Source organism: Rhinatrema bivittatum, chromosome 9 (genome assembly GCF_901001135.1).
Source record: "Rhinatrema bivittatum chromosome 9, aRhiBiv1.1, whole genome shotgun sequence".
NCBI lineage: Eukaryota > Metazoa > Chordata > Amphibia > Gymnophiona > Rhinatrematidae > Rhinatrema > Rhinatrema bivittatum.
In genome coordinates this window covers 149,665,759-149,691,571 of record NC_042623.1, presented here as the reverse complement: position 1 = coordinate 149,691,571, position 25,813 = coordinate 149,665,759, and the positions used below count along the sequence as shown (strand labels likewise).

Below are 25,813 nucleotides of genomic sequence, written 5' to 3'. Positions count from 1 at the left end.
AAAAAATGCTGCCAAAACTGAACCTTTGTGCTGGAAAAAAAAAAATGGAAGGAAAGGAAAAGAGAGAGTGTGTGTGTGTGTGTATGTATGTATGTATGTATATATATATATACTGCAATTAGTCAGGGTCTTATATAAAACCAGGGTGCTGTTTACTTTCCCTTCTCTTGAAGTGCTCTGGCCTGAACCAGAAAGTTTCTGTATGCTGTGTAATATTACCGTATTTTTCACTCCATAAGACTCACCTAGGATTCAGAGGGGGAAAACTAAAAAAAAAAAATTTTTGTGCTAAACCAGCTCTGTCCCCGGACGTCTCTGCGTCTTATGGAGCAAATTAGAGGAGTGCATAACATATTTTTTTTCTCCCCATTTTGTTTTCAGGTCTGGGGAGGGCCATTTCAGGCCACTCCCCAGATCAGAAAACTTTTATCTTTCTCTTTCTGTGGGAACCCCCCCCCCAAAAAAAAAAACAAACAAACCCCATCCCAACCCTTTAAATTAATTAACCTTCCAGCCTCCTGACCCCCCCCCCAAGACCTGCCAAACTAATTTACTACAACCCCCCACCCTCCTGCCGGCCCCAGTGACATAGTAAGGACAAAGGGCCGTCGGCGCCATTTTGATTACTGGCAGCCGACGGCCCACGTCCAGGAGACCGCTCCCGGACCCCCCGCTGGACCACCAGGGACTATTGGCAGGTCTTGGGGGGGAAGGGGGGTCAGGAGGGTGGGGGGGTTTGTTAGATTTTTAGTTTTTTTTTTTTTTTTTTTCTATATTCTCTCCGTAAGACACACATTTCCCCCCCACACTTTTGGGGGGAAAAAAAGTGCATCTTATGGAGCGAAAAATACGGTAACTGACCATTCTGTGTGATAAAATGATGAAAAATGGATTTTTTTTTTTTTGTTCGTTGCTTGTTCTTTTCAATGGCTATAGTTAGTTAAACCTCCTTTGGAAAAGAAGATCTGATTACTGCGATCACGTGACAGTTTTTTTGTTTTGTTAATGTCTCCAGACTGACAGTCACCTTCGCCATTACTTACATATAATTCAGAATGAGCCGGTTTATCCAGTCATTTACGACAGTAATGGCGTGGTTCTGTCCATGCCTCCAATCATCAATGGTAAGATTATCAGTGGCTGGGGGAGGGGGTGCTTTCTGGGTTTTTTGTTTTTTTTCTTGGCTGCTAGCCCTTGACCTGTCAGATTCCCAGAATGTTCCCGGAAAACAATCGGAATAGTTAGAACAAAGATGCCTATGCACAGCTGCTGGTTATCTCCTAATAACCTGATCAAATGTTCTTCAGCGCTAAGGGGCAGTTAACCCGCAAATCGATTTGCTTGAACAATTGGAAAAGTGTGCACCTCGCTTGGGGAGTTCGTATCCTGCAGAATTCTGCCTGCAAGGAAAAACCATTGTGCAAAGAGCAGGGTGGAACTGAATATTTTTTGGTTTCCTAATTCTTAAATGTAGCACTTTTGTGCAATGGTACAGAATGAAACTTTCCATGGGTACCAAGGACCTGCAGATTTTATTGATTTTTTTTTTTTTAGTTGCTTTTTGCGCAGGTAGATTTTTCCATTGAAAATAATGCACATTATTTCCCCCGCCCTGAATGCCGCCTCTTCGGGGGAGATAAAGCTCGGGTGTTGTGGATAGAGGAGGAGGGTGGATTTCAGACCGCCGCCAGTTTATGGGTGTAAATCACTGTTTACCCACTTTAAAATCTGTCCTGCCTGAGACCCTTGAATGGATCCCCCACCCTCCATTGGTTATTTAGAAACTTCAGGAGAAATCAGCAGCCTAATGAAGCAGGGCAGAGTCTTCTCAATGTACACTGAGAGCTCAGGAGCTTCTAACCCCTCTTTCCTTCTTTCCTTACTGTAGGGGATCATTCAAAAATCACCTTAAATACTAGGAATGTGTTTATTGAGTGCACGGCCACTGATCTTACAAAGGTAAACTGAACACAGCTTTCTTATGTGGCGCGGCGGTCTTAGATAATTTCAGTATTTGAAATACATGCTTGACTGTGAAAGAATGAGACATTTAATAAGTGCTAGCTAGAAAAATGTTAGAGCTTTTACAGTGCACTGCAGACTCTTCCATCTAATTCTCTGACAGGCCGATACAGTACAGTGTGCTCCGTTGGAGCGCACTGTTAACCTGCTCTTGGACGCGCGTTTTCCCTTACCCCTTATTCAGTAAGGGGAGGAAAACACGCATCCAACCCACGGCACCTAATAGCACCTTCAACATGCAAATGCATGTTGATGGCCCTATTAGGTATGCCCGCGCGATACAGTAAGTAAAATGTGCAGCCAAGCCGCACATTTTACTTTCAGAAATTAGCACCTACCCAAAGGTAGGCGCTAGTTTCTGCCGGCACCGGGAAAGTGCACAGAAAAGCAGTAAAACTACTTTTCCGTGCACCCTCCGACTTAATATCATGGCGATATTAAGTCGGAGCTCCCGAAGAGTAAAAAAGTTAAAATGGGCCGGCGGCTGTCGGGCCGAAAACTGGACGCTCAATGTTGCCGGGGTCCGGTTTCCCAGCCCGTGGCTGTCAGCGGGCTCGAGAACAGACGCTGGCAAATTGAGTGTTGGCTGTAAAACCCACTGACAGCCGCCGCTCCGGGCTAAAAGGAGGCGCTATGGACGCGCTAGTGTCCCTAGCGCCTGCTTTTGCCTGTTTTCTACCGCACCACTTAATTTAAATACTGAATCGCGCGCACAGGCGAGTGGCCGGTGCGCTCGCCGGGAGAGCGGGCGTTCATCCGCTCTCCCGCAGACTTTACTGAATCGGCCTGTACGTGAGGGGGAATTTGTTAAGCTGTATGATGGTCACAGTATGTGAGACAGCAGGGCTCAAACACACAGATTTAACAACATTTGTGGTGGAAGTCTTTATTTTTAGTTAGTTAAGAACAGTGGATAAACGTATTCAGCTAGCTTTAAGAGAACCGGATATATTCAGCGGTGCAGCCACACTGCTGAAATTATGGGCTCCGTTTGCTGGATATGTTTTATCTGGGCATCAGCCGAGGACACGTTGGCTCAGTATCTACCTCTCTGTTTCCATTTCTTCAAGCTTCTCTTGTTGTAGAAGGTCCTTCTCCTGTTTTGGGGCCCACAAGCCTTCACTCTGCCTCTGGCTTCATCCAACTGAGATCCCACCCCCACTTTTTAATTATGTAGTGCCTTGATTACCTGTCAAGAAGGTGTTTTACTCAATGCAATAAACTAAACTAAAACTTGTATCTTCAGTGAGGTTGGGGAGGGGATCCCTTTCTCTCAGGGACCCCACTCTCAGAGCCCCAGAAGTCTCTGGTCTCCCTGGGAAATGTAGTTCCCTCAGTCCTTAACTCTGCTGTAGGGTTTAATCCTGCCAAACCTCCTGAATGCACTTTTCCTGGGGAAACCCAGCTCCCTTGCCCACAGTCCTAAATCTCCTGAATATCCCTTGATCCCTGTATCGTCTCTTTGTCTGCCTTGAATGTTGGGCTGCGAAAACTCCGTATTCTAGGGATCTTTGCCCAGTTTCCTCGTGGAGGCTTGAGATGTATCTGACTTGCCACACTTAGGCCCCTAAATTCAGCTAAAATAGGTTCCTATCTTACACCTCCTAAATTTAGGAGCTCTGACATTTGGTGCTTTTGCTGTTCTAAGGTTACTATACCTCTGAGAAACTGAATTAAGCAGAAATGTACTTCCTGTTATCTGATTCTGATAAACCGTATCTTTTTTTTTTTTTTAAGGCAAAATAGTCCTGGATATTCTAGTCATAATGTTTAGCGAGTACTGTGAAAAGCCATTCACGTGAGTAGAATGTCTTTTATTAAGAGAGTTCATGGAACTTCTGGAGTAATTCTTAGAGTTTTATGTAATTAATTTGCTACTCATTTTGCCTTTCAGCGTGGAAGGAGTTGAAGTAATTTATCCCAGTGGAAAAACTTGCGTCTATCCAGTAAGTGTGGTAGAGTTGGCTGGAATTACGGACTTCAGATCAATAGATTCTTCAGTTTGCTATCCTCTCTTTATCAGTAAGGGTAGGAACTGGGTTCCGTATTATGGCTTTTTAAATTTTATTTTTAAAACAAAATTCTGGAGAATGTTATTTAAAAATGTAATGTTTGGGGCAAACGCAAAGAATCTCTACCCCACTCCCCCAAATCCCAGTGGACAGTGAACTGACCGTGCCAGTGCACTAGTCTGGATTAGCAAACCATTTGAAGTGCTTTGCTGTGTGCTGTCAGCGGATGGCGAGCTACAGCTTTATCTCCTGGGAAGCTACTACGCCAACTACTGCTTACCGCTTTAGCACTAGCAGAGGTATGCAACACTGCACCAGATACACATACAACACAGTCTGCTTTGTAGAGCTTAGCCTAGTCAGAATTAAAAGAGACTTTAGGAATTCCATTTATTAAGAAAATGGTTAAAACCAAGGCTGTGATCAGGAGAATCGGAGCCTCAAAACCTGAGTTTTTAAACTGGATTTTATGGCCAGAGAGGGAGCATAATGCAGCGACTCAGGAAATGTGTTTTGAGTGTATGGTGGAAAGCACGGAGTCAGGAGATGGTGGTGGAGGAGAAGGCATAGATAAGAGTGACTTGCTCATAAGGAAGGAGCAAGAGAGGAGAGGTAGTGAGGAGCTGCAGAATGCATGCACTTGTTGGTAGGGAGGTAAGAGAAGACTGAACTATATCTGGCAACGGATAGGGAGCCAGTGTAGTGACTTAAGAGGAGTTATGTGAGTGTAGCAACATTGGTGGCAGAAAAGTTGTGGCGTTCTAAGGCAGATACAGTGAACCTTGGATGACTATGTTTTTGGGTACTTTCCAGGTTCTTATGGCCTGGATTGGCCACTGTTGGAAACCGGATGCTGGGCTTGATGGACCCTTGGTCTGACCCATTATGGCATGTTCTTATGTTGATGTGAACTTAGCTTTACGCCTTGTGTAACCCGCTTTCCCTCTGTTTGCAGGAGCTTGCTTACAGGAAGGAGACGCTGAAAGCCAGTTTTATTAACAAACAATTAGGGATCAGGTATGGTTTAGGGAAGCAACATTTTGGGATTGTTCTTATGGTGCTGGCTGCAACAGAAGCACCGTTCAGTGGCTCGATTATAGATTATCCTGAAGACACATTTTAAACTTCCTGTTTAGGGGCAAAGTCTTTTTGCACTTGAGGACCTTGCACCTGATTTTCAAAGATAAATACCCACATACTTTTTCCCTCGTAAAAATCCACGGGCACCTGCAGACTTTGTGCCTGCTTTTTTGCGTGGGTATAGTTTCAGTGGAAAGTCCCCTGCAGAGGTCTGAATGTGCAGCCGATGTGCATTGCTCTGCAAGCCACCCAGAACACAGTTCTGGAAATTGCCTTCCCTCAGTGCAGCTAAGGCTGCGCCTTGTGAAACGGCGCCCGTGCTTGTAGCCGGTTAGAGGGGGGTTGTGCTCTTCTGACTGCTAATTATCTAAATAAATGGCTTGGCATATTGCCCTCCGTGTATACAATGAATGTTATTGACTGTTCGGTGCTTCTGCTGCCTACTTGGGTTTAATTTTCGCTTGTGATTTTAAAGAAATACTTTAAATAGAGTTGATCTGTTTTGTTTTGGTTTTTTTCTTCTTCTGTCTTAGCTTGTTAATTGCATTTTCTCTTGCTGTTGCTTCCCTCTGCCTGTCAATGACTGGCAGCCCTGCAAGTATCTTTGGAGGCTGACTCCCATCACAACTGTCATAAGACAAACATCATAGGCTCCCCCTCTATTTCAGGGATCCAAATATAGCATTTCTGTGATGTGTCTCCAGCTCCTGCAGACAGGATTCTCGAATTTAAGACTCCTGCACTGCCAGTTTACCATGTGACTGGCCCATTGGGACAGTTTAAATAAAAAGACAGGATAGTGTAAGCAGTGTAAACAAAATTTTTTTTTTTCAGTGAAAACCCAACCAGCCTTGCAAAGCTGCTGACCAGGATGTATTTGAAGTCTCAAGTCTTGGAGGATGGAAAACGGATAGAGATTGAAATCCCTCCTACCCGAGCGGACGTTATCCATGCCTGTGACATCGTGGAAGATGCTGCAATAGCTTATGGTTATAATAACATTCAGATGACTATTCCGAAAACGTACACCATAGCTAATCAAGTAAGATTGCACTCTTAAATAAACACACTATATTGTCATTAAAATAGCAAGGGAGCCAGGAAGGCTGGGTGGGAAGAACAGGTCATATGAGTTATTCTAATATTTTGTCATGCTTTGAGAGGCCTTCAGCATGGGGAAGATACGAAGCAGATGCCTCTTCTGATCTGCATGCAGGGTTGTTCTCTGCTGCTTCTGACAGGAGCTCTGGTGATTTATTTTCTTGGAGGGGGGGGGGGGGGGGGAGTCTTTTTTTTTTTAAAGGTTGCTTATATTTATCTGCTCTATGCCCTTCCCAACTGAAGGGTAAGAAATGGTACTGATACTCTTTTATGTGGACTGTAGCTGTGTATTAGGCATACTAAGTTTGGTTTTTGGGGGTTTTTTTTGCTACCTGTAAGTATGAAGATGTAAAAAAAAAAGTAACCATGAAATCAGGGGTGTGCAGCAATAAAACATTTTTGATTCATTTTGTTTTTCGCATTTTTTCATTTTTTTTTCACTAGGTTTTCTTTCGTTTTTAAAAATGTTTTGTTTACGCGCACTGAGTTCCAATAGCACGCACTAAATGAACAATTGAAAAAAAATATTTGTGGATTATTTCAGTTTAGAAACTATATGGAAGAAAATAGGCGATGTCATTAAAAATGGAAGTACTCAAGATTCACACAAAAGGCAAGCTGTAAAAATTCGAATAACTTAAAAAAAAAAGCACCAAAGCCTTTTACACAATGGTTATAAACGCAATTCCTCAAACCTTACACCTCAACAGCCAAAGACCGCTGTGGGGAAACACTGTCCATATAGGAATTGTGATAGAGTCCAACACATTTTTATATATTTTTTTTGTTGCAAGTAAAACACTTCTATACTTTATATATCCAAAAATCACTTAAGCTGCCTAGGAGTTAAGTGATTTTTGGATATATAAAGTATAGAAGTGTTTTACTTGCAACAAAAAAAATATATAAAAATGTGTTGGACTCTATCACAATTCCTATATGGACAGTGTTTCCCCACAGCGGTCTTTGGCTGTTGAGGTGTAAGGTTTGAGGAATTGCGTTTTAACCATTGTGTAAAAGGCTTTGGTTCTTTCTTTTTTTTAAGTTATGAAAAATGAAGCACATTGCTATTAGAAATAATGTTGTAAATAGGAGGATCCCAATTGGGTATCTGAGCAGATCGTATTTATTTTGGGGTCCATATTCAGGAAACCAGTTAGTGGACAAGTTAGCCGGGTAACTTGTTTCTATATTCAGTGGGATAAACGTCCCGCTGAATATGACCAACCTAATCTGGCTATATATAGCCGGACAACAAAACCCTAACTGGCTGTGTTTGAACATAGGCGGTTTTTATCTGGCTTTGTGGTGGCCGGATAACCTGCTGCTTAACAAGATACCTTTAAACGATATCTGGCTAAGTAGTGTTGTCATTACACTATAAAACGAAGGTTAAGATTAGAGGGCATCCAATCCCACCTCCTTCTAAGCTTACTGCTAAGGACTTGCCAGGCCCCGGTCCCCAGTCCCAATCGTTAAATACCCATTCGGCTGCCATCCCCAACCCTCCCTCTCCCCGCCGATGCCTTATTCATCTGTGCTGGGAGCGAGGGACCCTCTGCCCCGCTCCCGGCACGTCCGCTGCTGCTCTGATTTGGATTTAATTGTGTTTTTCCAAATCTGAGCTAAAGGTGAATTATAGATCAGGTGCAGCAGGTATTTCCCCTGCTCCAGAAGGTTTATAGTTTGTGCACTGTGAGAACACTGGCAGGCAATAGGGGAGCCTTTGCTTTCATGCTGTCATCTAATCAATGGTGATGTATTTTCACAGTCTAAAAAATGACTTCTGTCTGGTAAACAGAGCAGCTATAAGCAGAAAGTCACTAGCCAGCTCTAGGCAGATGATGCAAACATTTCAGTTTGGCAGTAGTGAATCAGATCTTTGGAAGACCTCACTTCAAAGTGTAGAATTCTCAATTGCTTTCTTTGTCGTCATAAGCAATTTCTGTCATTTAATAAATAGGCATTACTGCAGAGTAGCAAATGCCACCACAAAACAACTTTGTCTGCCCCTCCCCCTATTTCACACCAGTTTCAGGCACTGCAATCTGCTTCCTCTTCCCTGGTGCAGTGCTGTGGCCTGGCACTTGTAACTTCCACGTCTTCTTGCTGCAGCCCGTGTCTGTGCATCCTTCTCCCGCGTGGCTTGGTGAGCGGCTTGCTCTGTAGCAGTGCTGTTCCTACAGCTCCTTGAACCAAGCAGAAGGAGGAAGCGTGGAAGTTAGAAGCTCCAGCTGTCTGTGAAGGAGGGAGAAGGGGCCTTGGAGAAAGAAGAAGCAGGGAGTCGGGGGATTAGGTTTGGGGGAGTAGGAGTCAGGAGTAGGTGGGGAGCAGGGGCTAGGCAATTGGGTAGGAGAGCAAAGTTTCAGGGATTTGGTGGGAGAGTGACAGAACATGGGTTAAGGGGTGGGTGGGAGAACGGGTGAGGACGAGATTAGGTGGAGATGTGGGATTAGTTTGGAATGGGAGGAGAGCAGGGGCTAGGGGATAAGATGGGTATTTTGGGATTGGGTAGGAAAGTGGAAGATAATAAACTTAGATTGGGTGGGGAGAGGAGTGGGAGACTCTGGGATTGAATAGGGGAGGAGAGCAGTGACAGAGACTGAGTAGGAATTTAGGGATTAGGCAATTGGATGGGGATTATGAGTAGGAGTGTTAGATGGGCTGGGGGTATGAGACTGAGTACAGAAGGGTGGGGATAGGTGGAGAGAGATGTGAAGGACCTGGAGGGGTCAGGAAGTGGAAAAGGACAGGAAGTGTAGAGGGAATGAGAGACAGAGGACAAGTTGGGGAGGAGGTAGGAGACAGAAGAAAAAGGCTGGGCACCAGGACACAGCTGGATCTGGTGAGGAGGTGACAGGCAGAGGAAGGTGGATGAGAGCTGAGGGTGAAAATGAGAACCAGGAATTGAGGAAAGGCTGGGAAAGAGTTAAGAGATGGGGATAATGGGGGGCTGGGGAGCAGATGATAGTGGAAGATGGAAAGCTGGTTGGTAGGCGAGAGGTGAAATCTGAGTGGATGGAGAGGCAAATGAGAGAAATGGAGAAAAGATGAAAGGGCAAGATCTAGGGAAGAAGGGGAAAGAAGAATCTGGAAAAGGACTTAGAAGATTGATGAAGTGAAAGTGGAAAAGAGAGATTGGGATCAATCCAATTAGGGGGAAAAAAAAGGCCCAGGCAACAAAGGAAGAGCATTTTTTTCTTTAGTGATGCACTTATTCAGCTTTGGGAATGTGCGTCTCTTAGCGTAGGTGGAAACGCAGCTCCGTTTCTGTTTCTCTGGGGTTGTGCCGCAGAGTCTGACTTCTCCGAGTTTTCTTTCTGGTTTGGGCTGCACTTGTTTCTAATGTGTGGCCCCTTATTTTGTGTTAGGCCGTGAGGGTCACCTCTGATGACCTACAACCCAGTGCTCTCTTCTCATGAGTCTGGGAACGAATGCTGATTCGGTAGGGCAGGCAGGGCCTTGTCCCAAGGGGTAGGCGAGTAGGGTGACCGCTCTATTGCCAAGCCTGGAAGGGGGAGCAGCACGGCACGCTGCCCTTTTAAGTCAGGCCATGGTCTGCAAACGCACAAGCTTGCAGGGGGTGCCAAAAGCAAATCTTGCCCAGGGCGCTGTTTAGTTTAGTTCAGTTCTTTCTGGCAGGTTTCCTTTATAGGTTCTGGGTGTGGGGGTTCCCCCCCCCCCCCAGGTTTTGTGGTTGCTTCACTAAGTGTCTGGCAGTGGAAGGAGCTTGCTGAGGTGACACCAACATTTGAATATATATATATTTTACTTAGCATGGTTAGTTGTTAAGGGGAGACATCCTAGCTTTGCCTTGCACCTGTTAGGGGAATTTCTGTGGAGGCAAATTCTTCAAAGCTTCTCAGTCTATATGGGACCATCCTTCGGACCCCAGTGTCTTGCACACAGAATATTACCGTTACAGTATTAAGACGCTGTTTTAGTATCTTTAGACGTAGTTCTATTCGAAGAGAGGCTTATGAGATTGTTGTGTGTGTGTGTGTGTGTGTCTCTCCCCTCCCCTCGCTTATAACTTGAAGGCAGCTTCAGCTAGAGTCTGAGAACTTGCTGGGCATCGAGGAATCTAGGCAGGGACGTGACCTTTCTGGTTTAAAATGGGCGGGGCCTAATTCCTCCTCGGTGGTGTGCGCGTGGGAAATTGATCAGGAAGCTTCGGGGAGATGCAGAACTGAGGCTTTTTAGATCCTGTCGGTTTTTACTGGTTCTCTAAACCTACCCAGTACAAGACACCAACCTGATTCGTTAAGGCTCCGATTCCATTCTGTGTCTGCTGGAGGGAAGTTCAGTGAGCCAGGCCCTATGGCTTGGTCTTCGGTGTTTAGTGTTTGGGTGTAAATGCCCGGAGAGCATAAGGAATGACACACCGGCTTAGTCAAGGGAGTCTGATCGGCCTTTTGGATCAAAGATGATGATAAAGGTTTTAAAATTAGTTTTAAGAAAATTATTTTTTTAATGTTGAATGAAACTTTGATGTTCTAAACCCGTGAAAGAGTGCCTCCTGTTTTCCAAAAAGCTGTACTCCTGTTAACCAAGAGGTTTCTAGTGGTTCACAATAAGGCAAGTATTTTGCCTAATTAGTGCCTTGTTTTTTTTTCCAGCTTCTTCTCAATAAGCTGACGGAGCTGCTGAGACAAGACCTGGCAGCTGCTGGATTCACAGAGGCGTTCACTTTCGCTCTGGTACAGTTTTACCGCATTTTATGTTGGCAAATGCACTTGTGCTTTCGGTTTCTTCATCCGTCTGTCCGTGACTCCTGACGTCAGAGGCAGGAACCAGCAGTGCAGACGGGCAAATCGAGAAACTAGGTGGTGGGGGCACCAGGCAAGACTGGAGAATGCACCTGCAGTAGCCCAGCTGGGCCCACCAGGACTGAGGACCATAAAGACTTCTATAGAAAGTGAGAGGGGGGGGGGGGGGAGAGGAGGGGGCGGGCTGAAGGTGGGGAGAAGAGAGGGAGTCCTGAAGCAGCCCGTCTTGCTCAAAATGTCAAGAAGGGACTGTTCTCAGCTCGTAGCTCAGACCCCCAAAAGGTCGAAGCATTTCAAAACACCGGACCTGGACGTACAGTCTGACTTTTTTTTTTATTTCATGGTGGGGCTTGTGATTTTGTTTTCCTACATCTCCTACATAGTTCCTAGATGGAAAAGTTTGGGAGCTGTTTCTGTGTTGTCAGAGCGTAGTGCTCAAGGATAGCAGGACAGCCAGCGGGGGATGGAAAAACACAAGTGGCTTGGGTGCTGGGGCAACTAAAATTTGGCAGCTAGTCGCTAGTGCTTGCTGCTCCAGGCTGAGAAAAGCTGCCTCTGGCAGTCCAGGCTCGGCCCTAAGTGGATCGACTGCCAGCCTGCATGGAGGAGTTGCAGCCCTGCAGTCACCTCGTGCAGACCGGGAGGGTGGGAAAAACTCACATTAAGTCCGTCCTCTTCAGTCTCCTATCCCCATCCTGTTGCGATTCCCCTCTGGTCTCAAGGAGGCGAGCAGAGCGTTCCCTGTGGCTGCTGCCTCCTTTTCCGGCTGTCTTTTGAAGTAATAACAGACCCAAAAAGAAGAAACACTTCAAACAGAATACAAGAAATTCAAAGAAGAGATCAGAACGGTATCAGAAAATAGACAAGTACCAAAGCTCCATACTCCAGCCTTCTGCCATGAAGGCACCAGGATATGATCCCTTACCAACTCTTTAATATTTTCATCTGTTTATTTAAACACAATTCAAATGTGACTTTGTCTCTGAAAACAGATGTAGATTCCAATGTGTTGTAAGACAAAGCATTAACCCCCCACCACCTTGATGTTTCGACAAGAGTCTGCATCAGGGAAAAAATTGTCATAAGGACACAATCCATATTCAGATGGGAGGCAGCCACAGTGGAAAAGGAGGGGATCCCACAGGTGTTGGGAGGGTGGTGGTGCCCTGAGTTGTTGGGAAGATGGGGGGGGTCCCCTCTGGGGTCATACGGGGGAAGGGGAGAATTCCCCCCCCCCCCCCCCCGCTGTGATGTGGCCACGGGAGCATTATGTGTCTGCTCCTGCCAAAGGCTTGAGAGGGGACGGAGGCATTGTAGGCTGATTTTGCTTGGGCTCTGCCTCTCCCTAGGGTCATCCATTGCACAGTGGAGCTCTAGCAGCCCCCCCCCCCCCTGCTGCTGGACTGCAGAGGATCGGAAGCCGTGGCTCTTAAAAATTGGAGCTGCCATGTGAGTTTTCAAAACATTTGTTCAGCCCTGACAGTCAGGCTGCAGATCTCCTAGGGGAATTTGGAGTTTCTGCTTCCGGCAGCCTCTGACAGCCGGGAGCACTGTAAAGCTGATGCCATTTGCGACAGTTCTGTTGCGGAGCACCAACACCGTATGACTGTGGTTCAGCTCACGAGTTTGTTAAGAGTTCATGACTGGATCCCTGACACAGACTGAGACGTCCTGCTCTGTCTGTAAATATTCAGGACCTGGCAAATGAGCGTCTGATGCGTATGGGGAATACGGAGGGCAATTTTCCAAAGCCATTTATCTGGGTCTGAAGATTGCCCAGCCTTAACCCAGCTCAAAGCACTCATGGGGGGGGGGGGGTTCCACAGCACTTTTTGCTGCATTTGGCAGAGGCGTTCCCTGGGGGGGGGGGGGGGGAACGTGTTTAGGTCAGGAGGAATGTATTACTCATAGGTTTTGTTTTTTTCCTGCCATATAAAACCTACCCTGCTGAAAAAGCAGGTGCAGTTATCTCTGGGCATGGTTTACCTATGACAATTGTTGAAGCGAAAGTGAATGGTATGCCCGGGTACCATGGGTGCCCTGTTTGGGCCTAGAAGCGGGAGGGAAGCCTCCTTCAGGACTACACCTGGGTGTTTCCCCCATGGCCCCACCACAATAGAGACCTTCACCCTCGCTCCTTCCCCGTAATTGACTGTCGGTTCTGTAGGATACCCAAGCTCCGCCGACCCTGTTAACAGACTCGGACACACGTCTGAAAGAAAAGCATCCTTGAGATCCAACAGTTTGCATTCAAAATGTCACAGTTACGTCAACAAGCAGCTGCTGCCAACTTGCAAGTATTACAGAAAATAAGTTCTAGATTTTTTCCATGGGTGGACTAAGACAGAGTTTATATAGTTATTCTTCATCTTTCAGGACTATTTAGCCTTAATTTCTTTTTTTCCCCCTACAGTGTTCTGTTGAAGATATCGCTGATAAACTTGGTGTGCCTATCTCCGCCACTCGAGCAGTGCACATAGCTAATCCCAAGACAGCAGAATTTCAGGTAAAAAAGGGCCTAACATTTACAGTCTTCCTTCTAAAGAACCGTGTGTCTAATCCAGGGTACTGCCTGGCCATTTGAGAGCGCAGGTCCTTGGCAAACAATGTTTCAGACGTTTTATTTCATGTTGCCTGTCCATCTTTTCTGTGTACTTTCTGGGTTATGCCCAATCGTGGAGCCTTTTGTTGTAACATATATATTTTTTTTTTTTTTTTTTTTGCCGTCTCTTGCCCTGAAATTAACAGGGGCTTTAAAATGCGCCACAAGCAGCTTAGGCTAGTTTCAGTGGTAGCAAACTGTCACACCTATTTATTTCCAGACAGGGCGTCTGCAGAGGGACTCTGCGGTTTTTATTGCAAGCCTGTCACTTGTGGAAGATGAAGCCTCTTTCATAGGTTGAACAGGCTTTCTTCATTTTTGTGTTAGAAACCGAGGAGGTCATTTTCCAAAAGGTTGTACGTGCCTAAAACTGGGTTTTGCATGCGTTCAAGGGCTTTTGCAAATTGCTACGTTTACGTGCAGAACTCCTTTGAAATTTCACAGAATTTTCCAAAGGTTTTGCGTGTGGAAATGGGCTTGTGGAAATTGCTACGATACATGCTACTTTTATGCACGCAGCTCCTTTTTGAAAATTCACTCCCTCCGAAACTGCAGGGGATAGGCCATATGAGTTTTACAGGTTTCAGTGTATTGTGGAAGCAAGTGGTTGGTTGGCTTAGGATGGGACTGACTCCGGCAAAAAAAAACAACCCACTGAGTTTCTGAAAGGTATTTTACCCTTGAGATTGTTGTAAGTAGCTGCTTAAGGTAACGTGTCTGCTGTGGAACACGATGCCTGGAGAAGAGGCGAGGACTCTTACAATGCCGAATGTGTATGAAGACTCTATTAGTTGGCATCATTCTCCGTTTCCTGTGAAGGCACTGACGAGGGCATGGGTAGATTGCTATCTCACTGTGATTTTTTTTTTTTCCTACCTACAGGCCAATACAGTACAGTGCGCTCCCAGTGGAGCGCACTGTTAACCCGCATTTGGACGCGCGTTTTCGACGCACTAGCTTTACCCCTTATTCAGTAAGGGGTAATAGCGCGTCGAAAACGTGCATCCAACCCCCCCCCCCCCCCCGAGACTAATAGCGCCCGCAACATGCAAATGCATGTTGATCTCCCTATTAGTCATTCCCACGCGATACAGTAAGTAAAATGTGCAGCCAAGCTGCACATTTTACTTTAAGAAATTAGCGCCTAACCAAAGGTAGGCGCTAATTTCTGCCGGCGCCAGGGAAGTGCACAGAAAAGTAGTAAAAACTGCTTTTCTGTGCATCCTCCGACTTAATATCATAGTGATATTAAGTCGGCGGTCCCAAAAGTTTAAAAAAAAAAAGTTAAAAATGTAAACAAAAAAAATTTTAAATGGGCTTGCGGGTTGAAAACCGGATGCTCAATTTTGCCGGCGTCCGGTTTCCGAACCCATGGCTGTCAGCGGGTTTGAGAACCGACGTCGGTAAAATTGAGCGTCGGCTGTCAAACCCGCTGACAGCCGCCGCTCCTGTCCAAAAAGAGGCACCAGGGACGCGCTAGTGTCCCTAGCGCCTCTTTTTATCGCAGGCCCTAATTTTTTTTTTTTTTTTTTTTTATATTTATAGTTTATTGGGTTTTTACAAATTTATACAAATTGCAAAAAGAAGGAACAAAATTTTTTTGGTATAACAATCTTAGCCCACTATAAATTCAAGTAAATCTTTCTATACCTCAATCTTATAGTCCACTACATGGGAGGAACCATTAACAAGCAAAACTCAAAAGAAAATGTATTTCTATCAAATTACATATAGCTGGATTACTTTATTTATTGCAGTTATTTTCTAAATCATCCTCTTTCTTTATCTACTAAAAATGTTTCTAAATGAGATGGGTCCTGGAAAATAAACTTATTCTTCTGATACACTATTACACATTTACAGGGGAATTTAAGAAAATATGTTGCCCCTATGGACAATACTCTAGATTTCAACATAAGAAATTGCTTCCTCCTGTACTGGGTAGTACGTGATACATCAGGAAATACCTGGACTTTATAACCACAAAACAAAGACTCTTTATTCCTAAAATATTTTTCAAGAATATTTCGCAGGCCCTAATTTAAATAAATTAATTTACTGAATCGCGTGCACAGGAGAGCGAGTGCTCACCCGCTCTCCCGCGATTTTTACTGTATCGGCCCGTTAATAATTAGTAAGTTATGGGTGTTTGAATGTTAGACAAGACATGCTAGACTGGGTTGAGTTTTGACATATAACAGAAAAAAAAACCCCTGAAGTCTGCTACCATGTCAATCTATATTTAAAGTGCGGTCATTTAAAAACAAAACATGTTAATTACCTACCAATATAACTGAGGTTAATCACTCACAGCACCCAGTCAGCTAAAGGTAAGAGCGACTCCCTGAAGAAGCTCAGGTTTTGGGGATTCATGACGTGAGTGGGGGTCTTTGTCCCGCACTGGAGAATTGTTGCAGTGACCCTCGTGTCTCAGCTGTGGCTTTCCCCCTCCCTCTAAATTGGTGTCTGCCCTTTCCTTCCACAGATATGTAGGATCTGAGGCATTACATTTGCCTGTAGGTGCAGTCGACGAGTGAGAATATCAGATTTCTCTGAAAATGCTTGTTTTCTGTCATTGTTTTGTGAAGAAGCGAAGAAGTGAGGCGTGCAAATGTCGGGTTTCATAAGTAGACCTCAAAAGTAGGATTGTCTGCCTCATGTTACAGTGGGCGTGCTTCCTGTGGGATTAAACATGTGTCTGTCTGCTTATGCCTGGCAGTTTGCCCTGCATCATGTGAACTAGTTTGGACTAGCTAGAGAGAGAGAGAGAGTTGTGACAGGAAAGTTGTTAACATCTTCATCTTTCTTTCATTGGAGGTTTGTGTGTGGTGTGTGAAACTTATGACTTGTTGTATCATCTCTATTAATCCTTACTTGAGATATTGATGTTTTGAATGATCACAGATCTCACGAAAAAAACAAAACAAAAACCCAAACCATTAGGACGAGAGGCACTCGCTTACTACATAAACAATCGAGTTGTGGAAGTTGTGCGTATGGAAGTCAAATCTGTAAAACAGCAGTGCCTACCGCTTGTGGCAAAAATGAACTTTGGAATGATAAGAGACCCGAGAGGGTGGGGAACTGATATTTTCCCTTGTCTGTTTTTAAAATGCATCAATGAGGATACTCATGGAGCTCCAGTTAATGAAATGAGAAAATAGTGACAGTGACCTGGGGACCTCTTCTGCTCCCTCAAAGCTCCTCCTCGCTGGCTTGACAGTAGATAGCATAAAAAGAAGGCTTTTTTTTACCTTTTAACTTCCTTTCCTCAGCTGCCTTCTCAATTTTGCCATCAATAGAAGGCACCCATACTTAAAAATAGTTGTCCCGCCAACCTACAAAGATATATCTTGCCTTAATAGATGCAGCAGGGCCATAGCCAGAACTGAATTTATTTCTTTTGGGGGTGTGGGGCAAGGTTAACATGGGTGGAGCATGTGGCCAGCCTTCCCATCTTATCTCCCTGTCCCTTACCACATCCTATGTGGGTCTTCACGACAATGGCTACAAAACCAAAACCATTTTAATTTCTGGCAATGCTGCATCTCCTCTCTCTTCATTCTCTCCCTGCCCTGCCTCTGCTGTTTCTCTCTCTCTCTCTCTCGTTAAGGCAGCTACTTTATACCAAGGTTCATGTCTCAATCTGCTGAAGAGCAATTCTGTAAATATGCTTCCAGCTTTCCACCCAACGCAGGCAGTCCTGAACTTTTAAGGGGAGAGAGATAATTACCTGCCAAAAGTAAATGGAAAGACTTTGGCCTCAAACGTTTACATGTCTAGCTCAAGCGCAGTGGCATTTCCCTGTTCAAGTTAAGCCCTCTTAAAAGTACAGGAGATCATGGTCTCCCTGTCCTGTAACCACTGAACCTTTAAGGATCTGAATCAGATGGGACATGACCCTACGGCTAAGGGTGGGGGGCCTGAGTTGAATGTGAGGGGGCAGAAGCCCAACCATGGCTATGCCCCTGAGATGTAGTTGACTTTAGTTTGCATCTGTGTTGGTCAACCTGAAATCCCAGTAGGTGACTGGCATGTTGACTGGAGCGTACATGTACCCAGGATATGCTATAAGAGATATATATATATTTTTTTTTTTTGTCGTAGGTGGTACGCACCACTCTCCTACCAGGAGTGCTAAAGACTGTTGCTTGTAATAGAAAGATGCCACTACCTCTCAAACTATTTGAAATTTCCGACATTGTCGTGAAAGATCCCACCAAAGGTAAGGTCTGCAGCTTCCACCGTTATTCCAGACGTTTCTACGTTTCCCGATGCGAGCTTCTCTCTCAAACTTGACTGACCATAAAGGGAGACCTGTCAGTGCCTGTGGGTGAAAGGTCAATTAGGCGTGTTTGCTAGCTGAAGCCATTGTCACACTTTCCCCATAAAGCAAAGATTTTTCATAATGCAGAACCCAGCTGCTGATTCTCTTTTCATTGTTTAACTTTTTATTGCCTGGAATCAGTTAGGAGGATGATAAATCATTCTTTTTAATTTTGTGGGTTGTAAAATAATAAAATATTGATTAAAAAATTAATGGTAGAAATTAAAAGTCTACACATGCCAAAGAGTTGTACTTTACTTGAAGTTTCAGAAGCAACCATTTTCAGGGTTCTTAAATAGAATCTGGAACAGATGTGTTTTGTAGCTTAAGTACATTTGTGAATTGCTTACAGTTTAGTTCAGGAAAAGAGCACTATGCAGTGTTTTCCTAGCATGTACACAGATGGACTCAGGACCAGTGGGTTTATGCTCCCCTACCAGCAGATGCAGACAGAGCAAGTTGATGTCACAGTATACATAGCCCTGTAGTGACCCCAGCCTGCCAGTATTCTCCGTCTCCAGAAGATGGTGGTCGTGCATCTCCCTATGGGGATTGCATTGAGCTTTTTGAAAGGAGAAAGTCTAAATTCAGGAAAAGAAAGCCCCGCTCTCCTGAGGTGATACCTAAAGGTCCCTCCCCCAGTTGAGAATTCCTGATATAAATTCTGTGGTCCCTCAGGGTCCGGTAGCTGGGTTTCCCAGCATGGACTTAGCTGCTAGTTCAGCTGTAAGGCAACGGGTGCAGGAGGCCGAGCACGGCGGTGACGGCAGATGCCCTATCCCGTGGCATCTGGAAACAGTCTCTGTACTCAGCCAGTAAGCGCTGAGCTCAGATAAGGTTTAAAAAAAAAAAAAAAAAAGAGTTTTACCTGAATCAGAGACAGAGGGGTTTCAGGACTTCCTTCAGTCTCCGTTCTCAGTGACTGGATGTTCATTCCCACTCTCTTTGGGGTTGAGGAACTGGGCAATCTGGCGGGTTGAGCAGCCCCTGATGGGCTAGGCCCCACACTTAGGCTTTTTTCCTGCACGCCACGTGGTAGGCCGCAACAGGCGTTTTCGCACGCTCTTGTTCGTATTCTGCCTTCTATAGGCCGTCTGTGCACAGTGTGTTGGCTCTGTGCACACGTTGTGCGTTTGGTTTTTGGGTGAGCTTTTTACGCACGCAAACATTTTTACATGCTTAACTTGGCACACAGATTGTGTGTGCACTTTGCTGCTCTTGTAGGTGCTTATTTTTTTGGGCGCATTGCAATTTTGAGCACGAGCTGTTCCGACGCATGTTTACTGCAGTCATGGTGCCAATAAGCAAGAAGCCTAAGCGTCTTCCTATTTGTGTTGCCTGGTTTCTAACCTGCGTCAGCGCTGCTTAGACACTCAGGGATCTTGGATGGAATTTTTTCAAGGCTTACAAGCCTTTCTTTAGGTGCAGTCTTCCGCTTCCCCCATTTCTTTCTGATCGGACCCTCAGCCGGTGGCTCCTCCCTCTTCCAGTCCTATGCTTAAGCACCGGGGCTCAACTTGGCTCCTTGCGGTTGTTCCCAGCATGAATCCAGATGGCACTGATGATGAGGTTGATCCTGATTCCCTGGAAGATGGGGAGATTCCTTCAGGGCTGAACTGTATCGAACCATGTTGCGGTTCTTTCATAGCGATAAACTGCCGACCCTGATTTCCCAGACCTTGAAACATCTGGGTGTTCCTGGATCAGATGCTATGGTAGAGCCGAGGAAGAATCCCATTTTGTTTTCCTTACGTAAAGCCTCTTGTTTTTTTTCTCGGTGATGGATGGCATCCAGGAATTGATTGATCTGGAATGGGATGCCCCAGAAGCAAATTTTAAAGGGGGTTGGACATTGGACGGCCTGTACCCCATGGATCCAACTGTGAGAGAGTGTTTAAGTTTTTCCAACGTGGATCTTCTGGTATGTGCCATATGTAAGCTGATGCCTATTCCCGTAGAGGGAGGAGCGGTCTTGAAGGATGTATATGATGGAAGGATTGAGGTATTCTTAAGGAAGCCTTTGAGGCAGTGGTGATGAATTTACAGATTGCCTCCTGTTGCGCCCTTGTGGCGAGATTTGTTTGCTTCTCTCTCAGGAGGTTATGGAGCCTGCTGCCGCCTTTTTAGCAGACATAGGCTGTGATTTGGTCCAGACCTCAGCCAGAGGAATGGTTTCAGTGATAGCGGCCAGGCGTCAATTGTGGTTGTGAAATTGGTCAGCTGACACAGCTTCCAAAGGCAATCTTATCAAGATGCCCTTTAAAGGCTCGCTCTTGTTTGGGAGCGAGTTGGAGAAACTGGCCAGTAAGTGGGGTGAGTCTCTGGTGTCTCAGTTGCTGGAGGATAAGAAACAGTTACAGCGCCCCTTTGGTATGAGGAGTCGTTTCCGGGGTTCCAAGCATTTTCGTCCCTACAGAGGGACGATCGTTCAGCGGATTCATTCTTTCGGTAGGTCTCTGTTCTTTTGTCCCCAGCAGCCCAAGAGAGGAACGGGCTTAGGTGGTGGACCTTCCTGAGCTTCCCAATGAATATTTGCCAACCCACCTTCTGGAACAGGAAATAGGGGGATGTCGCTCTCTCTTTTATCAGAGGTGGGTCGAGATCACGTCGGACAGTGGGTCCTGGAGGTGATACGCGAAGGGCTTGCACTGGAATTTCACAGTATTCCTTGGGACGTGTTCACAGTGTCCCCTTGCCACTCCCTCCAGAAGAAGCAGGCAGTGGAGTTCATGCTTCAAAGGCTCCTCTGGCTGAGGGCTGTGGTTTCGGTACCCACGTCTCAAGAAACTATGGGGCAATAATCCATTTATTTTGTTGTGCCCAAGAAGGAGGGCTCATTTCGTCCCATCTTGGATCTCAAGAGGGTCAACCGTCACTTTGAAGGTGACTCATTTTCGAATGGAAACCTTACGCTCTATAATAATGGTGGTGCAGTCGGGGGAATTTCTGACCTCCTTGGATCTGTCAGAGGCTTACCTTCATATTCCCATCTGATTTAGAAAACTCTCGCTTTGCGGTGCTGGGGCACCATTATCAATTTCAGGTGCTGCCTTTTGGTCTAGCCACTGCTCCCAGAACATTGTCCAAGATTATGGTGGTGGTACTGGCAGCCTTGCGACAAGAAGGAATCCTGATGCACCCATATTTGGACTGGCTGATTTGAGGCAAATCTCAGGAAGAGAGCAGCCTGGTGACACACAAGGTGATCTACTTATTACAGGAGCTCGGTTGGGTGGTGAACCTGACCAAGAGCAATCTTCAATCATCCCAGTCGTCGGAATATCTGGGGGTCCAGGTTCGACAGGGGCCAGGACAGAGATTGATGTCTCAAGGTATTCGGCTTGATGGCAGCTACACTGAAAGTGGTGCCATGGGCAAGGGTGTATATGCGTCCTCTTCAGTGTGCTCTGTTATCTCGTTGGAACCCACAGTCTCAGGATTATGTGGTACAGCTCCACTTGCCGATGGAAATCTGCTCCTGCCTCAAATGGTGGTTGCAGGAGAATCATCTGAGAAAGGGCGCTCCCTTGTCCTCTCTGGCCTGTACGACAGATGCGAGTCTCCACAGTTGGGGGAGGTGGGGGCTCACTGTCTGGAGTTAACAACCCAGGAGCACTGGAATGCCAAAGAGTCCTGCTGGAACATCAATTGCCTGGAGGGCCGGGCGGTATGGCTGGCAGGCTTGCAGTTCAGCCACAGGCTGCGGGATCAAGCGGCTCGTGTGATGTTGAACAATGCAACAACGGTGGCCTATATCAATCGCCAGGGAGGAACCAAGAGCCAGCAAGTGTCGCAGGAAATAGACCAGCAGATGGAACGGGTGGAAGGTCATCTGCAGATGATCTCTGCCTCTCACATTGTAGGAAAAGACAACGTAATAGTGGACTTTCTCAGCAGGGAGAGTCTGGACCCAGGGGAGTGGGTGTTGTCAGTCAAGGCATTTCAGCTGATTGTGGATCATCGCTGGGACCTAACATTCCTAGATCTGCTGGCGACTTCTTGAAATGCGAAGGTTGCAGGAGAGATTGTGGCCCTGGGAATAGACACTCTCATACAGATCTGGCCGGAAGACAGATTGCTTTATTCCTTTCCTCCATGGCACTTGCTGGGCAGGATAATTCGCAAGAGCAAAGACCACAGGAGGCTAGTACTCCTGGTGGTGCCGGACTGGCCCAGGCGTCCGTGGTATGCGAATTTGCAACAGAAGGATAGATGGACTCAGCTTCCCACCCTCGGCTGCCACATGAGTGTTTCAATAGTCCTCCTGTGGGGTTCTGGGTGCCAAGGGATTACTGGTAAGTGTTCATCTAGTCCCTAGCTTAGGGTCAAAAAGAATCTTATGTGAGTTCAGGGTTTATGGTTGGTTGAGTCCAGTTCTGGTTATCTGTTTTTAATCATTTTTTAAATCAAGATTTTTGCTAGCCTGTCCACAGTTGCTTTTGAAGAGAATACTGGCAGGCTGGGGTCACTGTAGGGCTATATATTCTGTGACGTCAGCTTACTCCGTCTCCATCTGTTGGCAGGAGAGCATAAACCCACTGGTCCTGAGTCCATCTGTGTACCCTAAAGAAAATGAAATTATCAGGTAAGTAATTTCTCTAGTATACAGTTTACAGCCCTTATTCAGAGGTCGATGGTTCTGGAGTGATCCCTAGTGGACCTAGACGTGAGATTAATGGTAAGGAACTGGAAGCTGTATGCGCTAGTCTCCTCTTATTACAGAGGCAGTATTTTGCTGCTTACGTGATCTTTGTGTGCCAGCATAGAAACAATACTTTCTGTGGTGACATACAGCCTCACCTACAGGAATACAGATGGGGCATGTGACCTGTGTTGCATGCGTTTGAGGAGGAACATCTAGGGACCTTCCCCAATAAGATTTCCAAGCATTAAATGGAATGGGACCCTCCTGACAGTGACCACACTTGCCCCTCTGTTTTAGATTTTGCCTGTCAGAGTTGTGATCTCTGATGACAATGGTTCTGTGGAGTTGCACCATTTATTCTCTTCCCTCTGGGACTTGCTCATTGTCCGTTCCTAGCTTTACTAATTATTCATTTGCGTAGCAGTTGGTCTAATGTTGCTTTTCTGTTCATTTTCGGAAGCTTTTCCTGGGCAGCTCTGCAGATGTTCCTTCAGCAGCACTCTGGACCTGTATGCTCATTGTGTAAACTACCAATTTCTGTTCGTTTATTTCATCTTAGGTGCTACCTAATCCAGTCATTACATATTATTTTGTCATCTTCTGTGATTTTTTTCTTCTTGCATTTGCCTGTTTTGACAGTTGTTCATTGGTTAATATTTTCTGATCTAATTTACTGTTGTATCTTGTTTTATGATTTATACAGCTTTCTGAATCAAAACTGTTTTATAAATGATAGACTAGGAAAGTAGCTACTTAGTATTGGAGAAAAAGAGTTCACATTAAATTATGGTGATTAAATGTTAGAAATTCAATTATTTTCATATAGATCTCTTAAAGATAGTTATTGTCAAGTCAGTATAGGACTGTGCAGTTTGCAAAGTTTGAATAAGATCAAGGAGGTCACATAATGCTCTGAATGAGGTTGGTAATATGTAGGAGAAGCTCCGCTAAAGAATATTTTAGTAAAGGATTTTAAAATTTTACAAGCTAAAACTACGAACTTAGGGAAGTAGCACTGGAATGTCTGGAACCAGTAAATGAGTGACCAGGAACTTTAACAAATATATATATATAGATATATAAATTTGTACTGCCAAGACAAGGTTCATAAATCTTCCAAACAGGCCCAAGGAGTGCCAGACATGATGGAGGAGGGAAATAGGCAAAAAGTAGAGCTAAGAGAACAGAATGTGCAGAGGGAGGAACAGCCCACAAAAAAAGATACTACTGGAGGTTCAGAAAGCGATCAGAGCACAAAAAAATGGCTATATTGGGGGCACTGGGAATGCCTGGGGGAAACTGGAAAAGATCCAACAACGTAGGTGGTAAAAAGAATGGGAGAGGGGGAGAGGAGAAGACTAAAGATGACTTTGCAAGCAAAGAGAGACTGCGGCCAAACAGGGACCGTCTGGTTTGAGAGTTTGAAAGATGAGTGATGTATGCTGAACACATTTTATAAATTCGTAGAAAAGTCATGTTTCCAAAAAAAAAAAAAATCATCTGTTAAAGGACTGATTGGTAGTATCTGGTTGAATAGTAGTGTAGGGCTCTGGTGATTTACTCGAGAGGGTTTCTGTGTGTTGTGTTTGGAGGTTTATTGTATTGGGGAACTGCCATTGTGTTTTCTTTTTCAAGTGGTGCAGTCTGTTTTTGTTGGAAGGGGGATTCACCTTTTTTGGGGAGACTGAGGGGATTTTGGTTATTTAAAGTTTGTGATGGGGTTATTTAAAGTTTGTGATGGGGAGTGCACTTGACAGAATGGAGCAAACCAAAAGGGGATGAGTGTGTGGGCTTTAGATGGAAGTGCGGACGCGCTGACTGCTGAAGGTGGGACGAGTCTGAGTGCTAACCAGATTATGAATGATTGATTGGGTAGGTCTGAGGAGCCATAGTACACAAACCCTTTTCAGGCCCTCACTAACCAGTTTGGGTTTCAGATATCCCTAACAAATATGTATGAGAGATTTGCATGCACAGCCTTCAAAGTATGTAAATATCTCATGCATATTCAATAGGGTGTATCCTGAAAACCCAACTGACAAGGGATTGGAGTGGGGGTCCACTGTGTTGGAGGGTTGAATTCATGTACTATATTGCTAAAATGCTTGCAGAGCGGAGGGCTGGGCTGGAATCGCGTCTCCGGGATAGTAAGGCCCAAAAACGAAGCGCTTCTGGGTTTGGCACCTCCTTTCTTCAGGATGTAGTAATGCCACTGCGGGTGGTGGGGGAGTGCGAGCAGTAATAGAGCATGCTTTTTGAATTTCTGGATAGAGCGGTATGTAAATATTTGTTGTCTAGGGGCTGATTGGTGGTTGGAAATGTGTATGGGCCCAAGATAGATGATGGAAACTTTGTATTCTGAATAATAAATAAAGATAGTCACACCATCCTTTACTGGGGAACTCATTGTAGATGGAGATTTCAGTTGCTTATTAGACTCTTCTGCTGACTGCATCTACAATGGAATACAAGAATATGCTCATGATCCTGTCCTTGCATGAAATGCCAAATATATTTAAATTAAAGGTATGAAAAGAGCTGAATTAGAACAGACAAGAATACTTTTATTTTACATTGTTTACCAGATCAGCAGAAGATTAGATTGTATATTTATATCGTCTTATATGCTCTATAGAATGCAAGAGGTGACTTACTGAATAGGAATTGTTCTTATCATGCTGCTGAAAATGATTTTGAAGGCAGAGATGGGGAGAAATAGCAAAGGTCTGTAAAGAATGGGGCATTATTCACTTAAAGATTTTTGTAATATTGTCCAGCAAATAACATATTTAGACCAATAATTCTAAACCTTTTCTTGGAGTCACACCCAACCAGTTGGGTTTTTTGGATATCCATAATGAATATGCATGAGAGAGATTTGCATACATTGTATGTGCAGATCTTTCTCATGCATATTCATTGAGGCAATCCTGAAAACTTGACTGGATAGTTGGGGAAAACTATCACAGTAGAAGCAAATTTATTGATAAGTTTTAAGGGCTTCCCACATTATCTTATAGCATTTCAATCTGCGCATACAGGGAAATTCCTGGACAATATAAAGATTTTGAGGGCAATATAGCTGAGGAAAGGAGTATATGAGGACTCTATACTTGATATTAAACCAATGGAAAAATATAGGTTTGAGGTCGCAGATTAGATCATATGAATAGGGAGATGACAAAACTGGATAAGAAAATCAGAATAAATTAAAATAGTCCTAAGATGGCATGGATAATGTTATTTATGACCCCA

At 44.9% G+C, this 25,813-nt stretch overlaps 1 protein-coding gene across 1 annotated transcript in view; it reads left to right on the top strand.

The window, feature by feature from the left end:
• LOC115099578 (phenylalanine--tRNA ligase beta subunit-like) overlaps positions 1 to 25,813 on the top strand; it is a 67,004-nt gene that overhangs the window by 30,830 nt on the left and 10,361 nt on the right. The window contains exons 7-16 of the mRNA XM_029617310.1: positions 1,016 to 1,124; positions 1,889 to 1,959; positions 3,378 to 3,486; positions 3,760 to 3,820; positions 3,917 to 3,968; positions 4,990 to 5,051; positions 5,949 to 6,156; positions 10,835 to 10,915; positions 13,398 to 13,490; positions 17,694 to 17,811. Coding sequence (XP_029473170.1) covers positions 1,016 to 1,124; positions 1,889 to 1,959; positions 3,378 to 3,486; positions 3,760 to 3,820; positions 3,917 to 3,968; positions 4,990 to 5,051; positions 5,949 to 6,156; positions 10,835 to 10,915; positions 13,398 to 13,490; positions 17,694 to 17,811 — 964 coding nt within the window. The remainder of the gene's footprint in view (positions 1 to 1,015; positions 1,125 to 1,888; positions 1,960 to 3,377; positions 3,487 to 3,759; positions 3,821 to 3,916; positions 3,969 to 4,989; positions 5,052 to 5,948; positions 6,157 to 10,834; positions 10,916 to 13,397; positions 13,491 to 17,693; positions 17,812 to 25,813) is intronic.